General features: G+C 56.2%; 10 protein-coding genes across 10 annotated transcripts; 4 read left to right on the forward strand and 6 right to left on the reverse strand.

Moving 5' to 3' along the window:
- Window positions 1-91: 91 nt before the first annotated feature.
- On the reverse strand, window positions 92-2,474 carry BAUCODRAFT_494893 (uncharacterized protein). The gene is made up of 8 exons (XM_007678864.1): window positions 2,037-2,474; window positions 1,890-1,970; window positions 1,688-1,815; window positions 1,112-1,638; window positions 988-1,059; window positions 850-916; window positions 646-803; window positions 92-584 (listed from the first exon to the last, which is right to left on the reverse strand). Exons 1-8 carry the CDS (start codon window positions 2,333-2,335, stop codon window positions 231-233), a joined length of 1,686 nt encoding a protein of 561 aa, XP_007677054.1. The 5' UTR covers window positions 2,336-2,474; the 3' UTR covers window positions 92-230.
- A 618-nt stretch (window positions 2,475-3,092) lies between these two features.
- On the reverse strand, window positions 3,093-5,109 carry BAUCODRAFT_71830 (uncharacterized protein; the record flags this gene model as incomplete). The annotated part of the gene is made up of 4 exons (XM_007678814.1): window positions 3,093-3,570; window positions 3,628-4,278; window positions 4,331-4,755; window positions 4,828-5,109. 4 exons carry the CDS (start codon window positions 5,107-5,109, stop codon window positions 3,093-3,095), a joined length of 1,836 nt encoding a protein of 611 aa, XP_007677004.1.
- Window positions 5,110-6,274: 1,165 nt separating this feature from the next.
- On the forward strand, window positions 6,275-8,838 carry BAUCODRAFT_495023 (uncharacterized protein). The gene has a single exon (XM_007678865.1). The coding sequence runs from the start codon at window positions 6,437-6,439 to the stop codon at window positions 8,690-8,692; it is 2,256 nt and encodes a 751-aa protein (XP_007677055.1). The 5' UTR covers window positions 6,275-6,436; the 3' UTR covers window positions 8,693-8,838.
- Window positions 8,839-8,985: 147 nt separating this feature from the next.
- Window positions 8,986-11,945, reverse strand: BAUCODRAFT_148488 (uncharacterized protein; the record flags this gene model as incomplete). The annotated part of the gene is made up of 5 exons (XM_007678866.1): window positions 8,986-10,224; window positions 10,285-11,578; window positions 11,629-11,708; window positions 11,765-11,857; window positions 11,916-11,945. 5 exons carry the CDS (start codon window positions 11,943-11,945, stop codon window positions 8,986-8,988), a joined length of 2,736 nt encoding a protein of 911 aa, XP_007677056.1.
- Window positions 11,946-12,556: 611 nt separating this feature from the next.
- Window positions 12,557-13,797, reverse strand: BAUCODRAFT_122900 (uncharacterized protein; the record flags this gene model as incomplete). The annotated part of the gene is made up of 2 exons (XM_007678867.1): window positions 12,557-13,265; window positions 13,772-13,797. The coding sequence occupies 2 exons, from the start codon at window positions 13,795-13,797 to the stop codon at window positions 12,557-12,559; spliced, it is 735 nt and encodes a 244-aa protein (XP_007677057.1).
- A 315-nt stretch (window positions 13,798-14,112) lies between these two features.
- BAUCODRAFT_494959 (uncharacterized protein) lies at window positions 14,113-16,159 on the forward strand. The gene has a single exon (XM_007678868.1). The coding sequence runs from the start codon at window positions 14,382-14,384 to the stop codon at window positions 15,954-15,956; it is 1,575 nt and encodes a 524-aa protein (XP_007677058.1). The 5' UTR covers window positions 14,113-14,381; the 3' UTR covers window positions 15,957-16,159.
- A 397-nt stretch (window positions 16,160-16,556) lies between these two features.
- BAUCODRAFT_48874 (uncharacterized protein) lies at window positions 16,557-17,711 on the reverse strand (the record flags this gene model as incomplete). Its single annotated transcript, XM_007678713.1, has 1 exon — window positions 16,557-17,711. A coding segment is annotated over one exon (1,155 nt), but the record flags the coding sequence as incomplete, so codon positions are not given.
- A 599-nt stretch (window positions 17,712-18,310) lies between these two features.
- BAUCODRAFT_34346 (uncharacterized protein) lies at window positions 18,311-20,597 on the reverse strand. Its single transcript, XM_007678576.1, has 5 exons — window positions 20,424-20,597; window positions 20,285-20,354; window positions 20,148-20,228; window positions 19,732-20,082; window positions 18,311-19,676 (listed from the first exon to the last, which is right to left on the reverse strand). The coding sequence occupies exons 1-5, from the start codon at window positions 20,471-20,473 to the stop codon at window positions 18,624-18,626; spliced, it is 1,605 nt and encodes a 534-aa protein (XP_007676766.1). The 5' UTR covers window positions 20,474-20,597; the 3' UTR covers window positions 18,311-18,623.
- A 304-nt stretch (window positions 20,598-20,901) lies between these two features.
- Window positions 20,902-21,232, forward strand: BAUCODRAFT_34347 (uncharacterized protein). The gene has a single exon (XM_007678577.1). It carries the CDS (start codon window positions 20,949-20,951, stop codon window positions 21,108-21,110), a length of 162 nt encoding a protein of 53 aa, XP_007676767.1. The 5' UTR covers window positions 20,902-20,948; the 3' UTR covers window positions 21,111-21,232.
- Window positions 21,233-21,260: 28 nt separating this feature from the next.
- Window positions 21,261-23,196, forward strand: BAUCODRAFT_34348 (uncharacterized protein). The gene is made up of 4 exons (XM_007678578.1): window positions 21,261-21,721; window positions 21,788-22,079; window positions 22,143-22,550; window positions 22,605-23,196. The coding sequence occupies exons 1-4, from the start codon at window positions 21,576-21,578 to the stop codon at window positions 22,998-23,000; spliced, it is 1,242 nt and encodes a 413-aa protein (XP_007676768.1). The 5' UTR covers window positions 21,261-21,575; the 3' UTR covers window positions 23,001-23,196.
- Window positions 23,197-23,306: the final 110 nt, after the last annotated feature.

Consider the following 23,306-nt stretch of genomic DNA (forward strand, 5'->3'; position numbering starts at 1 on the left):
GAACGAAGATGGATGGTGGTACCGTCTGAAGTGTAGGTGCTTAGCCAAGCTTTCCGCTTTGGCGCCGAAGATTCTAATGAAAATGGGTTAAAGCTCAGTGAAACCTCGTTGAATCGTCGCACGTTGGACAGGCTTTCGACCGCATTGTAAGGTTTGTACGCATAGTACTACGCCTGCAACAGTCCTTCACCTTCTTCGCCCGTCCTGGCCTCACCGCCGTCAGGCTCCCATCACGAACTCTGCAATCCCACTCCAGCCACTTTTCTCCCCTCCACAAAGTCCACTGGCGCGGTGTAGTGGTTCTTGCCCCAGACGGCATAGTAAGTCACGGATGCAATGATGACAACCGCCCATATCAACGGCGACCAGTTGGCCGAGCTCGCGTCCACGGGCAGATAGCTTGGGAAGCAGCAGAAGACCAACAGAAACAGCGCGTAGAATAGCGCAAACCCGTTGATCACGATGCCGTAGCGACCCAAACTCCATCGGGCATGAGGCAGTGGCTCGCCCTTCAAGCGCTTGTAGAAGACGCATCCAATGCTGATGGCGTACGTGCTCATGAGGCCGAGCACAGAGAGCGATACCTACAAGTGCAAGTAATTGTGATTAGCATGGTCTCAACAGGACTTTGCAACAGACGCTTACTATGATGTTAAAGGCGAGTGTGCTGCCGAGCTGGATCAAGGCGAGGATGACGCAGGCGACGCTGGTAGCGTACACCGAGTTGAAGGGTATCTGCCATTTCGGGTCCATCTTCCCGATCCATTTCGACCAAGGGAGGCCTCTGTCTCTAGCAAAAGCCCCTGCGAACTATCAGCGTTGCCTCAGCCGTTGAGTGGGTATCCGTACACATTTCTCTAGAACATGTTGCGAGTGCCGTGATGTTACCGGCAAAGACTAAGAAGAAGAGGATGACCTAGTAGTGTCAATCTAACAGTTAGCTTTGCCTCAAATAGTGATGAAGGCCAACGTGAAGGATTTGCGTACGTTCAGCACCACGGCGAGGGCTGGGCTGCCAGTGTTGTTGAAGAGCACCGCATATGGCACGTCGGAGTTGACCTACCGCGAGAGTCAGCAATCGTTATATAGCAAAAGCATGAGGAATACATACCGCGCCGTCCAGCGGACCAATGCAGAACAGCATCACAATCAACATGACGATCCCAAGTGCCACATTGTAGACGAAGGACCAGAACATACACCTCGGCACAACAAGCGATGCGTCCTCGACTTCCTCTGATATATGCACCACGCTGTCGGATCCGAGGTTGCAATAGATGATCGTAACCTGCGAAACAAGGTAGGCTGGTCCTAAACTCCAACCGCCGTTCGCTTCGAAGTCCACGAAGACGTTGTAGGCGGTGTTCTTCGGACAGAGGACCAGCAGCGGAATCATGATGACGAAGAAGCCGGCGATGTGTCCCACTAAGCTTGCCGTCTCCAGAGCCGGCAGAACACGTGCGCCCCACGTGTTAAAGACGATGGTTACGGCGATCAAGGCAAACATGATGAGCGTTAGTTGCCAGTTTGTGATAAGCAGATTCGCCTGCAGTACGTTGACTGTTGCTCCGATCTGTTGTCCACAGACATAGACGCTGCTAGCGACACTAGCGAGCCAGCCTAGGGTCGACATCCATCCTACAGAGGGTCAGAAGGGCTTCAAAAATTCAGAAAATGGTAGACCTACCGGAAGCGTACGACAACACTCGCTGGAACTGCGGCGGTGCGAATTCACTAGTCCAATGATACTGGCCCCCCGATGTAGGTGCCATAGATGCCATCTCGGCCAGTGAAGCGACGATCGTCGAATAGCAGCTACAGGTTGAAAATCAGAGTCGTTAGTGATGTCTGAAACGGCGGGCCAAGCCTTATATCTTCCGCTTACGCACGCGACGGTGGTAATAAAACACCAGAACAGGCCAGCAAAGCCTCCATTGGACAGACCGACGGAAAGTGATACGAGCACAAACCTAAGAAGTAAGAGTAGAAGTGTTAGCAACATCTCCACCCACATCGCGAGACGATTCCCTACGCACTCCCAAGTCGCCATATAGATTGATACAAAGCCAAGGGCAGATAGGAAGTTGAAGTTGCGTTTGAACTCCTGCTTCTTGCCCAGGCGGCGCATATCCCGTACATCCTGGGGCGTATCGCCCCATCCATCCACAGAGTGGCCATGGCCAGCTGAGTCGAGTTCAATATCTCCCTTGCCGTGAGAGACTTCAGAGATGTTGAAAGCTGAGCTCTTCATCTCGATGGACTCGGTACCGCCATCGGGACGTGATCCGGGCTCGAAGGAGCGCCGCCGGATCGATCCCTCCGCAATTGCTGACATTGCGCTCTCCCTAATAATATGCCGATGTACTCATGTTACGCCGCAGATGGGGCTGCGCGCAGAGCTGGTCGTTAAGAACCGATCAACAGGAAAATGGGTTGGTATGTCGAGGAAGCAAGGTATAGTGCGAACACCGTTAGTCCGCGATACGCCAAACCTACATTGCTAGCCCAGCCGCTACTGCTCGCGACGAAATTACGCGATGCGATGCCCTGCAGTCTAAGAGCGCTCGCGGAGTGGGTGTGATTGCGCTCGTATCGCGCCGGCGTGGAGTCAAAATGCGGCGGCTCGGCAGCGGCGCCCCGGGAAGCCACGAGAACCTGGTTACACCCATAACTAATGAAGCTTCAGGCCCGAGATTCCTCAGCCTAATAACACCACCAGAACGTCACGAACATGGCATATTGCACAGGCGAATAGTGTTGTGGTGAGCCTCGATGGAAGCGTTGTGTGCACATGTAGAGGCCATCAAAGTCTTATGTTCGGTGCTGAATCTTAATAGCATCCACCATGAATGCTACCCTATGGGTTATCACGCCCCATGTACTGTGAACGCTCGAGATGAATGGTGGCGACATCATTCGCCTGGCTTCACTCGCAACTCGAAAGCCTGTTCTTTCTCAAAAGTGTTCCAGAACGACAGTGCGATCTGACACGTGAAACCCTCTTCGTGTTCGCCCCGGAGCCAGCGCTCATCCTGTTCACGCCTACACCTTGCAGTCCCGCAATCAACACCCCAACCCTACTATCATCACACTCACTTCCTGCCGCCAGAAGTACCCGGACGCGAAGTAACCGTACTCCTCCTCTGCCCCGTCCCATTCCCGTTCGTCATAGCCCCTCCCAGCGCATCCGCGGGCTTAACCTTGGGACTCATAGGAGAATTCGTCATAACTTTCTCCGCCAAATCCACCAACTCCCGCTCCACCTTCTCATGCTCAGTGAACGGATCGTACATCCTCTGTCGAATGTACTCCTCGAGTTCCTCGTCGCTGATGTTTCGGAGTGCCAACTCACGGTCGACGCCATCGCGTTGGGCAGCGCGGATGACGCCGCGGGTGACGATGACGGAGACTTCGCGGATGCGGCGGATGTCGGGGTACAGCCAGTGGTCTTGCAGTTCGGTGGGGAGCATGGAGGTGGCGAGCGCTTCGGCGGAGGAGTAGATCATGTTCTGCGTGACGCTTACCGCCTTGGATAGGATGGCGCCTAAGCCGATACCAGGGAACACATACCTATCTTATCGTTAGCAACAATGTCCAGTGGTCAATAGGTACGTTACGGAGGCTCACATGTTGTTTCCCTGGCCCGGAACCAAGTCCTTGCCCCCAAAGTTGAGCGTCGGGAACGGCGAGCCCGAAGCGAACAGACACTTTCCATTCGTGTACTTGATCGCCTCCTCGAACGTACATTCCGACTTACTGCTCGGGTTAGACAATGGGAAAATAACCGGCCGGTCATTCATCTCCGCCATGCGCGACAAGATCTTGGGAGTGAAAGCGCCACCGATAGTGGACAATCCCATCAAGATCGTCGGCTTGACGTACTCGACGATCTCCTCAAGCGTCTTGTATTGCTTACCCTTGTTATCGTCACGGGAGAAGTAGATCTTGTGATCCGCCAGCTTGCCCGGGCGATCGTTCGTGACAAGACCCTGGCTATCGACGAGCCAGAAACGGCGTTTCGCGTCGTCTTCGGAGAGACCTTCCTTCATGAAGAACTCGGTCAGTTGCTTGGCGACACCGACACCGGCTGAGCCGGCACCGAGGAAGACGGCACGTTGGTCCGCGGGTGCGACGCCGGATTGCTTGACGGCGTTGATGAAGCCGCCGAGGATGACGGCGCCGGTGCCTTGGATGTCGTCGTTGAACATGGTGTAGGTCTCCTGGTAGCGCTCGAGGGAGGGGAAGGGGTTTTTGAAGTCTTCGTATTGGATCACGATTCTAAGCTTTAGGGTTAGCAAACACCAAAGCACGTACGTACGGGTAAGCTCACCCTGGCCACCGCTCAGTCAAAGCAGCCATCATCTCGTCCAAGAAGTCCTTCTCCTCTTCGGCAGTCACCTTCTCGCGCCTGCTGCCAAGGTAGAGCGGATCGTTCCTGAACGACTCATTGCTCGTACCGAGATCCAAGCACAGCGGGAGCGTCTTCAACGGGTGGATACCGGCACAGGCAGTGTACAAGCTGAGCTTGCCAACTGGAATACCCATGCCGTTGATGCCAAGGTCACCGAGTCCGAGAATACGCGATCCGTCGGTGACGACAGTGATCTCGACATCGTGCGGCCAGTTCTGGATGACGCTGTGGAGGTTGCCGCGGTCCTCGAAGGAAAGGTACATGCCTTCAGGCTGGGTGTACAGCTCCGACCAGCGCTGGCAGGCCTCGCCGACGGTCGGGGTGTAGATGAGTGGAGTGAGCTCCTACAAGATCGCCCTCGTTAGCCCGAACATCACCTCATATCTCAACTCATGTTGTGCGGCCTCCACTCATACCTTGACATTCTCCGCCAACAACCTGTAGAACAAATGCACATTGGTGTTCCTCAGCACGCTCAAGTACTGGTACTTCTCAATGGGCGTCTTCCTGCTGTTCAGGATGGCCAAACATCTCTCGCTCTGCTTCTCGAAGGTATCTACACCCGGCGGAGTGAGACCGTACGTCTTCAGGAACTTGCGGGCCTCGAGGGTCAAGGAGGTGTCGTAGTCGGTGGGAGCTGGCAAGTTCGTGGGATGACGAATGCGGTGGTTGTGGGCCGCAGTATGCAGATTGGCCATCGGGGCACGGTTGCCCTTGTTCGAGGCGGTGGAGATGTTGCGGGTGTGCGACATGCTGCAAGGTGTTGCTGGAGAGGGTGCCGACCAGGCTAGTAGTTGTTCGTTTGATGTGGGTTGGTGATGTGTAGCGTAGGTTCTTCTCCAACAAGGCAGTCGAGGTACTCGTAACGTTCTTATCGTTGCGGTAGCTATACTGTGTTGTGGGGATACCAATTGCATAGGGAGCAGGACAGAAGAGGGGTTGAGTCAGGGGGAGATATGGATGTATATGATTGCTTTGCCAGAATACACTATGCAAATAGCAATGAGCTGAGCTGAGATCACAAGATGACCTGGAGCGGTAGCCACCAACGGGAACCTGATACGGCTCGGGGAAGGGCAACGGTCAACGAGATGGATGGCCGGCCGGGATGTTATGTTCAGCGGAGGGCCACAGTTCAGCTTGTCAGCACCATTGGAGATGTATACGTGGGGTGAGGAGGTGAGGAGACCCGCTCGCGGAGAAGTACTCGAATCCTGTCTCCTCGTAGTAAACACGACTTCAATGCACGGCAATCTCACCGCACTGTCCTGAGCGGTGTGATGAGGAAGCTGTTCCTCGAGTCGGACTTTTTGAGCAGCTCAACTTTTTTTGGGACTCGACAGACCCTGCAGACAGCCTTCCGAGAACTTCCCCGACGTGCCTAAACTGAGAGCGGGATGGCTGCGGGTTGATGTCCGCCAGGAACGGGTCTCGGCGATTCGACGCCGTGGTGGTGGGGGAAAGCCTTCGACGCTGGTCGGTCTGCGGTCAAGGAGCGAGCACCGAAAGCTTCTACACGGAGTAATGCCCGCCAATGCTGATGTCCGCCAGACAAGCACTTGAACGAAACAACAAGTCCTACCACCAAACATGAAGGAAGCATTCCCGCAATGCCTTCTTCATCGCCAGCCGCTTCCTGCCTCAGGCGTTCCCGCAGCAGATCTGCGATTGGCTCATCACATGGCAGCCACACGATCGTCATTGCGGAGAGAGCTTGCCGCGCTTGGTTGCATTCTGCTCGAGGTCTGCAACGATGAAGACAGCGTGAGTCCAGTCTCTGTTAGCATCCATCCCACATTGGTCTGCTTCTCAGTGTTTGCACGTTCGAAACACCACCTGGCCTTCACTCACATCCAGCTTCTGCGTGCCTACCGTTTTGGTCGACTTCTTGGCCCGAACGTCACCCGCGTCACCGTGACACACAAGCTGCTGCCTTGTTTCTAGCCCGTCTGTTCCTCTGCAAATACGTTGCACGCTGAAGACGGCCACACCTTTCAGCAAGTCACCAACGTAGCGCAAGTGACGATGGAGACACTCACGTCCTGCTTCGGCCTTCGCAAGAAGAAGCTCACATCCGAGCGAGAGCCACTGCTGCCACAATATGCCGACGACACGGAGATGCAGCGCCAGCTGCATCAGAAACTGCACTCGTACCAGATGGTGCGGGCATTGACGAAAGGCTACATGCCAAGCACGGAACAGATCATCATCAATCTCCGCACCGTGCTCGCCAGCAACCTGCTCAACTCGGATAATCCGGAGCTGTCAGACAGCGGCAGAAGACTGGTCAAGTACACGCGGCAATGGCTGCAGCAATTCATGGATCTCATGCAGCACAAGAACGACCGTGACCAAATTCAAGACCTGATATGGTACCTCAGCAAGAGCAGGATTTCCGTCGACGTCGAGCACATCACAGAGCGAGCACGGAAAAGCCGGGCGAGGGCGGACACTGCCGCAGCCTATCAAAGCTTGAAGACCGTTGGCTCACTGCTGCTCACGAACGGCGACTTCAGGAACTTCTTGGGTGACTTGAATGTCGTCGGCAGAGAGATCTTCAGGGACTCGGCGTTCAAATTGTCAAGTGTTGCGGAAGAGACGGGCAAGAAGCTCGAACCGTCGCAAGAAGAGCAACAACGTTTACTCAAGCAATCTGCCAACGGCGACGGACATGCTCCTGATGGGCAGGAGCTCGAGAACGACGTCGCTGAGGTCGGCAAGGCTGTCGTCAATGGCTCAGCGCAGGTGGCCAAAACGACCGTAGAGAGTGCTGAGGAGAAACTGCAAGGCGACGAAGGCAAGACGCTACTCAATCGTCTAAAGCAAGCCGTGTCCAGCCTGAGGCAGAGGCCTGATTACAACAGCTCCGTCTCAACTCTGTCGCAGCTCATCAAGCACTATGCAGTCATCTATTCTCGCGCGGCTGAGCAAGTCGAGCAGGCAGCATCGGAGGCTACACAGCAGAATCCGGAGACTGACCGGGCGCTCAAGAACGCCTGGATTCTGATCACCTCGTTCGGTGACAAGCAGGAGTGGGACAAGTGCGAGCAGGCTTTCAAGCAAGTCATGAGCCATCGTGAGAAGAACCCAGAGCTCGAGAGCACCGTGCAAGACATCGGCGACTCGCTGCAGAAGCTCCTGACGGATCCTTCCTTCTTCGACAACGCACCGCAGAAGTTTGAAGAACTGCGAGCCAAAAGCCGGGAGAGCAGCAAAGATAGCAAGCTGAACGAGGATGTCCAAGCACTTCTGCGCCAGATCGAAGTCACATGGCGCACCGTGGTCGAGGATCCAGACATCCACAAGCTGCTCACCACCACATACCGCCTTGCCTCCATACTATCACCCGTCAGTCAAGCCACAAACCCAGAGCTCTTGACCGACGCCGTCAACGTGTTCGTGCCGCTACTCATCTCAGCCATCCAGTACGTCCCGATTCCACGTCTGGAAGTCAGCACGCCCGACGTCGATGTACTGCTCGAGAACCTCATCATCGAGCCCGGACATACCGTGAACCAAAGCTCCTTCCTCCCGTATCGCCTCAAAGTTGAAACGTACAACGACTTCGAGCTTCGCAAAGCCAAGTTCCGCACCGCCACCTCCACAACTTCTCTCGTCACTATCAAGCTCGACGGCCTCTCCGCCCGAGCAGACGAAATCGGCTTCTGGCTGCGCGCCCACTCCGGCTTCTTCCGCCTTGCAGACGAAGGCATCGCCTCCTTCGCCCTCGATGACAAGGGCATCGACATCCACGTTGACGTCGAAGTCTGCAAAGAACGCATTGAACAAATCCTCACACTGAAGGCCGTCCGAGTCCACATCCACAAACTTAACTACGCCACCCGCAAGAGCAAATTCACCTGGCTCGGCTTCCTGCTCAAACCACTCTTACGGCCCATCCTACGCAAAACAATGGAAAAACAACTCGCCACCGCCCTAGCCGACTTCTTCCACGCCGCCAACCGTGAGCTCCTCTTCGCTCGCGAGCGGCTGCGCGCAACACGCATCAGCAATCCCGATGATCTCATGACGTTCTTCCGCGCCGTCGCCGCGCGGCTGCAGCCGGAAGAGGATCCGGATCTGTACACGCGGGTTGGTGTCGACGCGCCGGAGAGGGGCGGACACGTGCAGAAGAATGTGTTTACGGGCGTGTATGCGCCGGGGAGTATTGTCAAGGTGTGGCATGAGGAGGCGGATCGGGCGGCGGAGAGGGTGGATGATTTCCAGGCGGATGGGTGGAGGAATGAGATCTTCGACACGCATGTGCAGCTTATGACTTGAAGACCTGAGCTGGGCAAGGGTTTCGCGCGGGTTCCAAATATTTCGGCATCAGACTGTATTACTGTAGGCAACCACCATGGTCAACGGGGTGGCTTCGGAGGTGGAAAGGAATGGAAGGGGCGTCACTGAGGTAAAAGCATGGGAGACTTACTGACAACGTCATTCGATGGCTGTCCCGGGAGGCTGAGGAAGCTGAGAGGATACAGGTAGGTTTGTGATGACAAGCTGTACAATCTAGCTCACTTCAACAATCAAAGTGGGTATCACACTTATGTACACACATGCCCGTCCCACTACACCTGCTCGCCAACGTACTTCGCAAGGTAAGCGCCACTCGTAAGCTTCCTCACCCCGGGCACGCCCTTCCACACCTGATACAACCCACCACTTGCCTCATCGTCTGCGAACGGATCCGCACCATCGCCCGCCCCGCCGCCGCCGCCGGCTTGGCTCTGCAAGCTTACCGCAAGCCCGCTGCCCAGTCCCATCGCATTCTCCCCAGCAATCTCCCACCTCGCCTCGACGCTGCCGCCCTTTGCTTCCGACTCCGTCGCGAATCGAGCAAGTAATTTCTCCGGTGCAGCGCCAGGTCTGAGCGTGACCTCGCCAAGCTGGAAAACGATGGAGTTCCTCTCGCGAGAGAACACGCCCACAGGCTTGGACAAACAAGTCGTCGCCTTCGCCCCCTCAAGCGTAAGCGCCAGCATCACATTCGACAGCGTCAAGGTCTCTCTGCTATGCAGGTTAAAGCCCGGATTAAGCGAGTAACTGATGATAACCGAAGTCTGGTTCGGCTCGATTTTGAACGCCGGCGTGACGAGCAAAGGTGCATTGGCGCCTGCATCATCAGCTCGGATTTGATATTTAAACGCCACCTGCGTCTTCGCGATCCCAGAAAGATTGACGGCGTACTCGCCCTCCCTGCCTGAAGCCGGGGTGATGAAAGCCGGATTCGGCGCGACTTTCTCCAGACTCGAGAAATTCTCCAGTCGGATCGTTTCCGAGCCGAAGGGGGAGGTGAAGTCGGCCGGGTTGTAGGCCAGTGCGATTTCGCCGATGAGGGAGGAAGTGAGGAGTTTGCCATTCTCGAAGCGGGCGTTTACCGTTTCAACGATGGAGGAGTTGAGGCCCGGGTGGTGCAGTTCCGGGTGGCGTGTGCTCTGGCTGCCGGTGCTTGTGAGGGATTTGCCGGAGCGGATGGAGCCGGTGTCGCCGGTGTGCTGCTCCACGATGGCGGAGACGGGGCGGAAGGGTTGCTGGCCGCCCATGCCTAATGCGAAGGGGGAGAACGTGCCTGCTGCGGCGGAGCCACCGGGCATGGATCCGAGGAGTTGAGAGGATGAGGCTACTCCGGGCGATTGCACCGCAGGAGCCTGCGGGGAGGGGAATGCGATATCTCGTGACTGCTCGGATGCTGCTTCCGAGGACTCGGCAACTGGCGTTTCTTGCAAGGCATCGCCGAAGCTACTAACGGGGCGATTCCTGCGACCACGCACTGTGCCGGTCTTGCTAAGGACGGGCGGTGGTGCTTGCTAGTAGATATTAGCTAAGTGCCCATCTTCAGTCAGACCATTCTATGCCACATCACTCACCAGCTTATTGGCTACAACAGCCAAAGCGGCCGCGGAGTCATGGCCTTCGTCCTCGATCGGGGTACTGCGGATGTTCACATTATATGTCGGCGTTGCTTGTTCGCCGCCGGCCGCGGCAGCTTCCGCCTGCGCTTGCGAAATGGGGTCAAGAGTCTGCGGTGGTAACGAATAGCCCTCCGAATCCCCTGCCATTTCCGGGATCGGTTGTGGCTGTGGCTGGCTCGGTTTCGGAGGCTCAAGATCCGCAAGGTCGACTTGATGGCTACCATTCGGAATCGCCAATTGAGGTGCGCCACCAAACGTGGCAGCGGTACCATTAGTCTGCGGCGCTTCACGCACCCTGTCGAGCGGCGACGGGCTTACCGGCTCAGCGGCCACTCTGGGTACGTCGAGTGCCTCGCTACCAATCCGCTGTGGCGAGAAGGGGCGCTCACGCGAAGAGGCGGCGTCCACTGTCGGCTCAAGGTTGGCATTGTCCCTATTCCTCCCAAACCTTCCTCCAAGCGGGTTGAAAGGTGACGATTTAGGTTTGCGCTCCGGGGATTCCGCCGTCGGAGCCAGATTGGAGGGCACCATCTTGCTCTCGCGCTTCTTACCACCAGTAATGGTACCAAGACGCTTAAGACCGCCGAAACGACTCTTCTTCTTCTCCTCTTGCACCGAACCGGACCGTAAGCTGTCGTCATCCGGCTGCGAAATGGTTGGAGTCAAATTAGTCGAGGACGTGCCAGCCCGCGACGGCGGCGCCTGGGCTATGCTCGCCCTTTGCGATCGATCAGCTCTTGGGCGTCCAGACACCGCTTTCAGCGCGAAAGTCTTGATCTCATCCTCAGTTTGCAGGCTCAAGAGAACGTTCAAGCAGTGCTCTGCCGTACTCTGACTCTTCTGCACCAGATCTACCTCGTGCGTTTGAAACTGCGTCATCGCGTCTCTCAGGTGGTTAAGTCGTGCCTCGTCCAGCGCTTGCAAGTTCTCGAAGACGTAGGGCGCCTGGGATTCCCACTGCGTCTGCGCATTCTCCACATCAGACGAGGCGTTTGCTACTCTTCCCGCCTCTGCTCTGTCGCCCTTGTGCTGTACTTTCTCAGCCTTCTGTCGAGCCTTATCTACTTCTTTTGCCATCGCGCCCAAGTTACCCTGCATTGTCGACATGGCTTGCATTTCTCGGTTTGACGAGGCAAAGTTGCGCAAAGGCTGTTCTACATCCATCTCGATCTTCGCGGCCAGCGCAGAGTGCGAGTCGGACATGGTATCCGCTGCGCCGGTAAGAGTGGCCCATGGCACGGAGAAAATGCTGCTGGAGGTTAGCTTGGTGCACCATGGTCGATAACTATATGTTCATACCCAAGGTCAACATCATTGATATGTCGTTGGGCAAGTCTCCTCAGGCCTGCCGAATACTGCTCCTCAAGACGTCTCCGCTCCTACTCGCGCTCTCAGCTGCTGATATTGCGAGTTGCGCCATGGTCGATATGCTCACCTGAAGCCAATCCGCCAGTGATACATTAAGTCTATCAATCTGCCGTACGCGATCGTTCAGGACATCCACCGCTTGCCCGGGCTGCAGTTGCGGCTACATGCAAGGGTGAGCTCCCGATGTATGGTACGGTCATAGCTTTCGCTGTGCTTACCAGCATGCGCGGGTATTCTTGTCGCTCCATTATCGCGATCGCGATACGCTAGCGACACCACAAATGATGGTACGGAAACACTCGATATAATAAATTGTAACGATACCGACGCGGCGGATGGTGACGGAAGTCGTGAAGCGTGGCAGCGTGCATGGGTATGGAGTAAGCTTCTTTTTGCCAAGCAGTCATTGCTTCGTCAACCGAGGAAGCGCTTGACTTTCCGCCCCGTTACCTCCAACAGCAACATCGACGTCAACGTTACTGTGGTGGAGGGAGGGACGTATGGTCGGGGATAAACGAGCAGTCCACATCTGTTGTGGGTCTTCTCATGCGTTCTTCGCGGAGGTACGGCGTATAGGCATGATTCAGTCAGTGCCACTTATGTCGAGAACGCATCCATAAAATACATAATGAGAAAAGGTGGAAAGGTTGATACGGAAGCTCAGGTAAAGCGATCAACATTATTGATTATTTCAGCTACTGTACAACTCGCTCAGCCGTTGCTCATCGCCGATCATCACCCTATGATACAGCCAAAACTCCTCGCTCGAGAGGAAACCCATTACCGCTCAATGCAGTCTGATTGTTGCATGTCGAACATTCTGGTTGACCCTTCTTGATCTGGATGCATAGCGAAGCGCTTACTGGATCTGAATGCGCTTGGTAGTTGGTGCAGTCGCCTTCGGAACGACAATGCTGAGGATGCCATCCTTGAGCGAGGCCTTGACATTATCGGCATCGACGCGATCCGGGAAGCTGAACTGGCGCGAGAAGGTGCCGACGCTGCGCTCGCTCAGCCAGTAACGGTTCTTCGGCTGTTGAGGTTGTTGCTGCTGGACTTGCTGCTCAGCCTGCTTGGCGACTTCGGTGGTGTCATTCTTCGCTTCGGAGCTAGGGCCAGCTTCGTCTTCGACGGTGGCCTTGTGGGGTTCGTGGCCGTTGGAAGTGGTCTGCTCGGTCTGCTCACCACCCTCGGTGATGAAGCCGGCCGGGCGTTCACCCTCTTCGCGAACGTACTCGGTGCGACCTTTGATGGAGATGGTCTGCGGGTCGGTGAACTCGATGTTGATGTCCTTCTGCTGGACGCCCGGAAGCTCGCCGTGCAGCTCGTAGCTGTTGTTCTCCTTGTTCTCCTTGATGTCGAAGCGAGGAGCAAACGATCGGAGACTGGTTGTCATTGAGCCTGCGGGACCGTTGCGGCCGGTGGTGAGCATGTGGTTGGCGTAGTCGTCCATTAGCTGGAACATTGGCCTGAACGACGCAAGGTCGTTGGCAATGCCGCGTGGGAAGAGAGACATGTTGCGAGTTGGGTTGGTCTTGATGACTTGGTAGACTTGTGGAAGTCGGTTGCTGATGCGAGTGCTTTGCATAGATGAGTTGTTGTTGCTTGGTCTGATGGAGGATGGTGAAGGTGAGCCATCATGCCAGCTTTATACCTTTCGCCTGACGTTCCAACACCTTCTAGCAAACCTACGAAATCTTGCCAGATATTGCTGGAGGTCACAAGATGTCGCTTGTAACAACGCCACGCTTTCCAGAAGTCTCTCATGCTTTCCAGAAAGTCATGGGACAATTTCCGAATGAGGTAAGGCGGCTATGCCAAATGAACGCTGATTCGCTAGGCATGTTCGTGGTCCGTGCCCAATACTAATACGCTGCCTTACTGGAAGGCAAACATATCCTCTTGGTCAACTACTTGATGTCAAGTGCAACAATGAGATCAACGCCGGTGCATGACAAACGGACTACTGCAGCACCGAGAAGTACCTTCGACTGCACGTAGACGGTCGAAGCGTATCTGGTAGAGTAAACAATTCACTCCCCAAAATGTCCAGGCAGTCTTTGCACTGAGAGACGGTGTAACCGTACATATATCAGGCATGCCACCGTTCCGTACGACCTTATCTCTACACTCCCACTTAATCGATACATCTTTGACATGGTGGCCTTTCCAGGTCAGATGGGATGTTTACGCTACGTTGTGGCGCGGAGAGAGCCGCCAACGCCTTTAATGCAGTACTTACCCATTAGATATTTATGATCTTGTTCGCTTTGAAAACAATGTCTTTCACACATGAAACGCAAAGATCCTCGCATCAGTTGCTGTAGGCATTCTTGAATTGTGTCGCTCCGAGTGTGTTGCTGCAAGTCGCACAGCGGCGCGGCAAGAGAACAGGGATGCCTTGGTTGGGTCGCAGCCACATTGTCCGCGCAGCAACCGTCACATTGACCGTCGTACTCTTCCATGCATCCTCAGCATGTCGGAGCCTAACTGTGTGTATATACATACATATGTGAAGCCTTCCTTCCACAACATCCGCGGACTGCGAGAACGTCGCTCTTGCCCTCCATACGTTTTGCATCTCTCTTACCATTACCCGGCTTCGTTGTAAACATTAGATTTAGGCACGCTGACACCTTGTATGCTCCAAGCGGCGACATCGAGATACATTTCCGGAAGTACACATGGCTCGAGATATGGATGAAACAGTAGAAGCTAGCTCACTATCAACCATTACCGCCATCGCATCGGATCCACCATCACATCCGAATGCACCTTTACCGGTCGAAAGACCTCTTGTACTATATATCGCACGAGTCCCGGGAAGTCAGGATGTCTTTTTAACGCCACTCAAGCCACGCGACAAGATTGTGTCTGCCGAGGATGTGCACAGTTCTCTATACTATCTACATATCAACCTCGAGGACGAACAGCAAGCGCCGGAGCCTCGACGGCCCTCCTCGTCGCGTTCAGACGTAGCCGGATCAAGCACTACCACAGAAGATCCGAATACTATCAGAAGAAGACCGTTACATGCTCCGCAAAGCAGCTCACCTTACTCGCCATCATTCCTCTCGCAGGACGAAGATCAGCCGCCGTTTCAAAAGCCTCGACCACTGTCACAAGCTTCCATTCAGCATATCCCCCGCAAGCCGCTCCTACGAGACATTACCAACGAGCAGACTCCGCCCCTGGTTCCGCCCCACGTCAACCTTCCGTCAATACTACCTCGGCCAAGACCACTACCTACCCCTCCCGACGACCGGACCATGTACCTTCTAACAGTCGAGAGACCGGCAACCGACAACAATGACGCCAGTACTTCCACCCTCGGCTCTCTAACCCTCATCCGGCGCGACCCAGCCTCCGGCGCTCAATGGAACGTCGCATGCATCTATGACCCACCCATCCACGAAGTCACCTCCACCGCCCTGCTCTCCCCAGGCTCAGCAGCGAACAAGACGAAACGCTCCGGCGCCCCGCTCTACCTCGACATCACCAACCCCGGCTACTCCCAATTCATCAGCACCCCCGATCGTTCCGCTTCACGCACCAGCACCTCCACCCGCTCCTCCACCACCAGCGACGACGCCTCCGTCACCGCACCAACAGGCACCTTCCGGCGCCGCCTCTACCTCCCCGGCTCACGCTACGGAGAACACGGGTACGGCCATCGTAAAGTCGGTTCGGACGAACATCCCGCACCATCCCGCCGAGAACGGACTCTCTCCGACCTAACCGGCCGTCGTCGGGAAACTCCCACCTCGGACAAACGAAGCAAAAACTACACCTTCGCCAGTCCCTGGGATGGGCAATGCGAGTTCAGCACCACGGCGACGGGGAAAGCGCTGAAGTGCCGACACTACCTCGTCCCGAACAACTACTCGGGAGGGGTGGAAGTGAGTGAACTGCGCTTCAACCTTCCTACGTCTACATCTACCCCAAAAAAAGACGGCACGTCCACGCCGACGCTACCAAACAGTGAGAAGCGGACTTCTTATTTCTCGCGCCATTCCCGCCACAACGGGGACCATGAAGGCGAAGGAGACATCGACGCACCTCCGACTCCCACCATCCTACTCGATTCCCAAGGCCGAGTAGACCTCACCCTCGGCCGGGAGAAAGCGGGCGGAGGGTTCGGCGGCAAACGGGCGAAGTTGGGGAAATTGATCATCGAGCCTGCGGGCATAGGGATGTTGGATTTGCTGGTTGCGGCGAATGTGGGGCTGTGGTGGCGGGCGTATGAGCGTGTGCAGTAAGCTGAGCAACGTCCAGTGAGGTTGCCGTCGAGTGAAGGTAAAGTTGAAGTATTGGGTAATATGGCTTTTCGCCATTTGCATAGAGCTCATCTGCATCTGCATCTGCATCCGCTTTTGCCATGCTACACTGTCCAACGAAGGCTCGACTTGCTTCTCGCTGTCAACTCCGTTTTGTCGCCTGTCCGGGACCGCGATGTCGCATCGATGCCGCCCCTTTGCAATAATCGGGGGCCGGTTTGCATTGGCTGGAGACTTCGTCCAAACGCTGAAGCTATTCATCCGGCGATTTGTTGTAGCCAACGCGGCGATTAGTACTGTTGGTTACAGTGGTGACGTGTGGTCGAGGGTCTCAACACTGCCTCCTGCGCCAACGCAAAGAGGGCGGTTGCACGAACTGAAGAAGTCTCACCCAACCTCCAAACAATCATCCAACAACCCAGCCAACTCCGTATGCATCCCCCCATACCCTCCCCGCCACACCTCAGCCTCATCGCCAACATGCGCATGCCCATTCACCACAGGCCCACCATTCGCCACCGTCCTCCCCCCACCACCCCATCCACTTCCAGCGATCCGAGTCTGAGTCATATCCCCACCCCTATCCGCAAACCTCTCCAACCAAATCCCCTCCCCCAAAAGCCCACTCCCCCGCAAATACCCGTCCCCGACCCCCAACCCCACCCGCAAATCCTCCATCTCCAACGGCATCCTCCGCGCCTGGACCTCCAACTCGACCGGCAATAAACCCAGCGCATTCCGCTGCACGACTCCCCTCTCCACCTCCTCTTCTTCCTTCCTCAGCCGCTTCCGGAACGCAGAAGTCTGAACCGTACCCTCCCCAACCCCATCCGCGCGAACATGCGACCAGAGGGTCCCGATCATTTCCTTCAGGTAGACTTCCGTCGCTTGCTCGACTAGGCCAGCGAGGTCGTGCATACCCGTTGTATTGGTGGGTAAGCCTTCTTCCGCGCAGATGGGTTCGATGCGGGATTGCAGGTCGGCGAGGGTGGGGAACTCCAACGTCTCCGCAGCAAGCGGTTGCGCATATCGGCGCCGGGTCTCGATATCCCAATTCCCCTTCGCCAACGCCATCCCGCCCGCACTCGGCGGCACATCATTCGCATGCGCATTCGCCGTCGGTGGTTTAACAGCCAGCTCATCATGATACTCCATCATCTCCTTCAACCCGGCATCCACATCCGCGCTCGCATTCTCCTTGACCATCTTCAACCTCCGCCGATCCCGCGGATGAAGACCCATGACCTCCCTCTTCAGCCTCTCCTCCGCCTCATCGCTCCCCCCCACGCCCCCCGCACCACCGGCCCCGCCATTCTTCGAAGTAGACGCAGGTTTATCCGTCGCGACGACCCAACTCGCGACTTCACTCGGCGGGGCGTCACGGTAGACATTCGCGTACAGACACACCAAGAATTGATTATGCAGATGTAGTGTCGACGTGGCCGGACGCGCGGGGTCAAGTACGGACAACACCGTCAAGGCCGGAGAAAGTAATGGGTTGATGACGTAGCTCAGCTCGGCTTGATTGATGTTCCCCAGCAGGAAGCTACTAACGGCGGTCTTATACTCCGTCCAGCCCTCGCCCAGGGCGGCTTTGAGAGCGGTCGCGATGGGTTCCAGTTCAATGCGCGGAACGGGCGCTTTCCCACCATGCTTCTGCGCGGAAGACTGCGGCGTGGGCAGGGTTTTCGTCGTAAGCGTCGGGGAGAGGGAGAGGGTTAGGTCGGCGGGGTTCATGGTGGCGGTCGCTTCGGGTTATTGCGTGGGTTGATGGCTGGTCCGGAGAGATGATGGCGCGTTTGATGCCGATGTGCGACGTACGTGGATAACGGCGGGAAAAAAGAATCAAAGGACGCCCAAACACCGCGGAACCGCATGCCCCGTAGAACGGTTCACTCGCACACGCGCGCAGCCATTGCCATTGCCACTCACATTCACATCGTCGTCGGGCGAAGGCGTGAAGCTGAAGCTGAAGCTGAAAGCTGCACATGTCAAGCCCGCGTTGCGGAAACGGCTGCGGATTGCGCGCGCGGCCCGAAAACACGGGGAACAGCGGGAAGCGCCGAAGTGCTTACAGCATGAGTGCGTACGTGCCTACATGTACTGTACCCGGGGGAGTTCTCCACGCTCCGGGCCTTAGAGTCTGGTAAATACATGTACATATACTGTGTAGCAATGAGCAAGGAAAGCAGGTAAGTGCAGAAGAGGAGCCTGGGCGGAAACGCCAAACCGGAAAAGGTCGTCGTGAGTCGTTTGTATAATGTGGTATGAATATAGGTGGTTCGTGGTTGGAATGAGACTCGATACCCACCCAAAACAATTCCGCGCCTGGGCATTCGCCTTTCAGCTCTATTGGCAGCGATACCATTATGCATCTAAGCTAGAATCTAAACCGGTACTCAATACCGTATGCCAGCTTCTCCCGTGCATCCGCCTCACAACAAGGCTCAAAATAACCATGCCATCACTAATCATAAGCCCCCCTTCCCAACCACACCACGCCGCGCGGCACAAAGAGACACTAAACCCCAAACTCCCCTGCACCTCATACACCTCATACACCCCAAACACCCCGAACCCCCACCCTATCCGCCTCACCAGAAAAACCCCACATCTCCCAAAACAAAACCCCCCCCTCGACAATCCACCTCAACCATCCATCTTCGCCCGCAACGGCATCCCCTCCACCCGGATCCCCTTCATACTCTTGAAAAACTGCGCCCCATCCACCAACCGCCTCTCCGAATTCACGCGCGTGTTGACGAAATCGGGATAGTTCAACGTCAGCTCCGCCGCGCCATTGACGATGTGATCCGCCGCCTCCACGCCCAACATGAAAGAATGATCCTGATTCCCGACTTCGTACCGCCAACTGCCGAATCGACCCCTCGACAGAATGCCCATATCATACAACTTCGGGAGTAATTGGGTGAGTACGCCCTCGCGCTCGAGGGTTGGGGTGGGGTATCCGTGGTCGAAGGCGCGGTGGTACGTCGACACGATTTCGTCCGTGGGTTTGAGCATTTGTGTTGCCACGAGCCCGGCGATGCAATCGGGGAGCATGGTTTGGACATTGACGGGTTTCATGCTGGATTCGGAGACTTCGAGCATGATACTCCAGTACGGACCCGCCGTCGGCTCGGTACTATCCGGTTTACTCCCATCGGCGAGTTGCTGGGTCGGAAGTTTCTTAGTCGCTTGCGGTTGGTTATTAGGGGAGTAATTTGAAAAGATGGTGGCGCGGTAGAAGGGACAGTTGTCTTCCGGGAAGTAGAGCCAGCATTTATCTCCTATCCGCTCCGGACGTGAGCCACGGACTCCCACGCCAATGACGTGGGTGGTGCTGTAGAAGAGGCCGCGGGAGAGTTTGATGAGGGAGTCGTCGTGCATGGCTTCCACCAGCGAGTCGACCGCCATGGTGGAGATGAGCTTTTCATACTTAATAGTCGTGCCATCTTCGAGATGGACGCGTTTGTTCGGTGCATCGACAGATTTGACGCGGCCGTGCGAGCCGAAACGCTGCTTCTCGCGCGGTATGGTCTTGGCGACGGAGATCCAGATATTGCCTGTGCCGCCGTGGGCGGGGAAGCGGAAGGTGGCGTTGGGGCCCCAGTTGCCGGCGGTTTTGTTGAGGATGACGTTCTTCGTAACCAGCTTGACATTGGGCGCTGCGACGCGTTCACCGAGCCATTGGCATTGCATCTACGACATCCCATTAGTATATGAGCATGCGATGAGGTGATGCGGATGTTCTCACTTTTGTCGTCGGCACAGCCCAAACCTTGTAATTGTACGGCCGCATGAATATATTCGCCAATCCCTCGCCATTATTCCGCAAAATCCACTCATCGAAATCTTTCGGCTTGGTGTTGGCGACTCGCGCCTCGAGCGCGGCATCGATCATGCCCTCCAAACATATCACCTGATCCTCCTTCGGCAGCATGGAGATGTTGTTTTGGAAGGGGTAGGGCACCCAGAGGTCCTTGTAGCGGACGTAGGAGACGCGTTGGTGCTGGTACCAGTCGGTTTCGTTGGGGAGGGCTTCATTGATGCAGTCGTCGAAGTATTTGTAGTGGGAGAAGATGACGTGGCCGCCGACGTCGTAGAGCTGTAACAAGGAAAGTATCAGTGCTGGAGTACGCGTACGGGAGGGTGTGTGTGATATGGACGTACGAAGCCTTCGGGGGTGATGTCGGTTGATGCGAGACCGCCGGGGATCTCGTTGCTGTCGATGATCATCCATGATGGGCCGTCCTACCGACATTAGCTATCAACAGTAAGTACATGGGGAGAATATTGTGTATGCGCACAATCTGGTGAAGACGCTTCGCAGCTCCCAGCCCAGTAGGACCCGCGCCAATGATGAGAATGTCGACATCGCTAGTAGGGTAGGTAGGTAGGAGTCAGCAGTGGGACCGGATGGCAACGAAGCTTAGCTCCAGAGCTTACACCTCCTGCCCACTGCCATTGCCATTGCTCAGCACGCCATTGGGCGCCATGTTCTCTATTCGCGTTGCTGTGGAGGGCGCTCGGTGGATTAGCGAGGACCACTGTATGAGCGACGTAAGGACGAGAGTTATGCACAGTCAACGAATGGCGACTCGCTCACGATCTAGAAGGGTAAATGTAAAAGGTAGACTTCACTAGCCCGCCACTTCCCCAAGTCCACCTTTTTTCGAGAATCACCGGAAGCTGCACACCACATGCAGGGTCCTTTGCGGCTCGCCGGCTGCTCGTGCGACATGCTGAGTCACCTGGGCAGGAAGGGTCTAGTGTCGGGTACATCGGCCTTGTTGCAGTGATACAGTAAACGGCAGGGCAGGGCAGGGCAGGGCATTAGCGGGTAGAGCGGCGCCACCCACGTTTGGTTTCGAAATGAGCAGTAGCTCGAGCTCTATGCATATCCGAGGTCGAATACTGTATGATGCACACATTCGTGTTGAGGTTGCTTCCAGGAGATGATGGTCGGGTAGAATGACCCATACGGACGGCGTAACATTGAGTTTAGCATTCACGCGACACAAGCATCCAACCAAGCACATTCCCGTGGCTTGTACGTTAGGCGTGTTTACACATGGAGGTTTGAGTGGGCCGCATATCGCTGTGAGGAACAATGCTCGAACGGATGTAACGTGACCTTTCGTCCAACAAGAGCAGCATTGTGTCGGAGTGATGACAGATGGGAGGATCAGGTAAAACTGTAGGTAACATTCAAGCTTCTCAACATCCACAAAGCAGAGTTGTTGATAAACGCGCCATCGCATTCGCCGTTGGTGGCTGCCGGTAGCTCGGCTTGTCCCTTGCCTGTCGCGCATCACTCGCCAATGCCATCACCAATAAACTTTTGGTTCGTCACTTCCCACTTTACCTATCTCTCCCAACTCGGTAGGTGCGACGGAGTACAACCATCGCACACACTTCCACCGTAACCCAACATTAGCACCCGACGCGCCGCGATTTTAATACCATCCGATATCTCGCCGCCCACACACGACCGACAGCAGACCCATCATTAAGCGCATCCGTCGCGCAACACCACCACCACCACCACCACCACCACAACCACCGCCACCGGGTGAGACCTAGAACACAACCGCCACAATGTCGATGTCGGAAAAAGAGCGTATATCAGGCGAGCAAGAGCGTACAGACCCAGCCGCGCCGGTGCTGCCCATCATCAACCCATTGACAGAGAAGCCCGAATCGTCCAAGAAAGGCGCTGGCATCCACCCAGCAGTCTACATCGCGTACGTCCCCGCATACCATACCGCATCCCCGACCGTACCAAACTGACAGGATTGGCGTGTATGTAGCGCATGGATCGCCTGCTCCTCCGGCGTCATCCTCTTCAACAAATGGGTCCTCTCCACCGCCAAATTCGACTACCCCATCTTCCTCACCAGCTGGCACATGCTCTTCGCCACCCTCATGACCCAACTCATGGCCCGCTCCACCACCCTCCTCGACTCCCGCAAGAAAGTGCCCATGACGGGCCGCATTTATTTACGCACCATCGTCCCCATCGGCGTCATGTTCTCGCTTAGCTTGATCTGCGGGAATCAAGCATATCTGTATCTCAGCGTGAGTTTTATACAGATGCTCAAGGTATGTCATCCACGATCCCCTCGACCACAACCTCAACACGCTGACAGACTTGATTGTGTCAAGGCCACCGTCCCCATCGTCGTCCTCCTAACCTCCTGGACCCTCCACGTCTCCGAGCCCTCGCTCAAAACCCTCGGCAACGTCTCCCTCATCGTCGTCGGCGTCATCATCGCCTCCATCGGCGAGATCAAATTCGTCCTCGTCGGCTTCCTCTTCCAATGCGGCGGCATCATCTTCGAAGCCATCCGGCTCGTCATGGTGCAACGCTTGCTCTCCGGCGCCGAGTTCAAGATGGATCCCCTCGTGTCGTTGTACTACTTCGCCCCCGCCTGTGCGCTGATGAACGGCGTGACGGCGGTGATTGTCGAGGTTCCGCGCATGACGCTTGGGGATGTGCAGCGACTGGGTTTCATGACGCTCATCGCCAACGCGATGGTGGCGTTCCTCCTCAACGTCTCGGTCGTGCTACTCGTAAGTGCAAGCTCCTCCCCTCCCTTGATCAACTAGCTTACTGATTTTTCCTAGATCGGCAAAACCTCCTCCCTAGTGATGACCCTCTCCGGCGTGCTAAAAGACATCCTCCTCGTCGTCGCCTCCATGGCCATCTTCCACGACCCCGTCACCCCCTTGCAAGCCTTCGGCTACTCCATCGCCCTCGCGGGCCTAGTCTACTACAAACTCGGCGCGGAGAAGATCAAAGAGTACCTCGCCCAGGGCCAGCGGGGGTGGGCGGACTATGGAGCTCGACGGCCGGTGAGTAGACGGGTCGTTGTGATGGGGCTCGCCGTGGTGGGGTTGGTGGTGTGCGTGGGCGGGGTGTTGGGGAGTGGGTTGGTGCCCGCGCAGTATGATCCTACCCCCTACGCGAAGGGGAGGTTGGAGGGGCTTTTGGGGAAGAGTGGGGCGGGGACGGGGACGTGAGCAAGAAGTGAGGTGGGTTGCGTCGCGTTGCGTTGCGTTTTGACGGACGGTATGCGGTCATGAGCTGCCAGCGTGAGCGGGGCGTCTGCTTCATTTGGTTGCGGTGTGCAGAGTGGCTTTTGGGCCTGAGCATGGCGTATATGGTGCGAGCATGCGCCCGACAGCACTTTCACGCCCCACCACGGGTGTAGAGGCTGCTGGGCGGTGGCGATGTAGGATAGCCGCGGCGAATACCGTAATGTCACTGCCTGACGACGTTCTCTGCCAATGTTCATCGTCATATAGCACTCACTCACTGCAGCCTGC

Source organism: Baudoinia panamericana (genome assembly GCF_000338955.1).
Source record: "Baudoinia panamericana UAMH 10762 unplaced genomic scaffold BAUCOscaffold_7, whole genome shotgun sequence".
Taxonomy (NCBI): domain Eukaryota; kingdom Fungi; phylum Ascomycota; class Dothideomycetes; order Mycosphaerellales; family Teratosphaeriaceae; genus Baudoinia; species Baudoinia panamericana.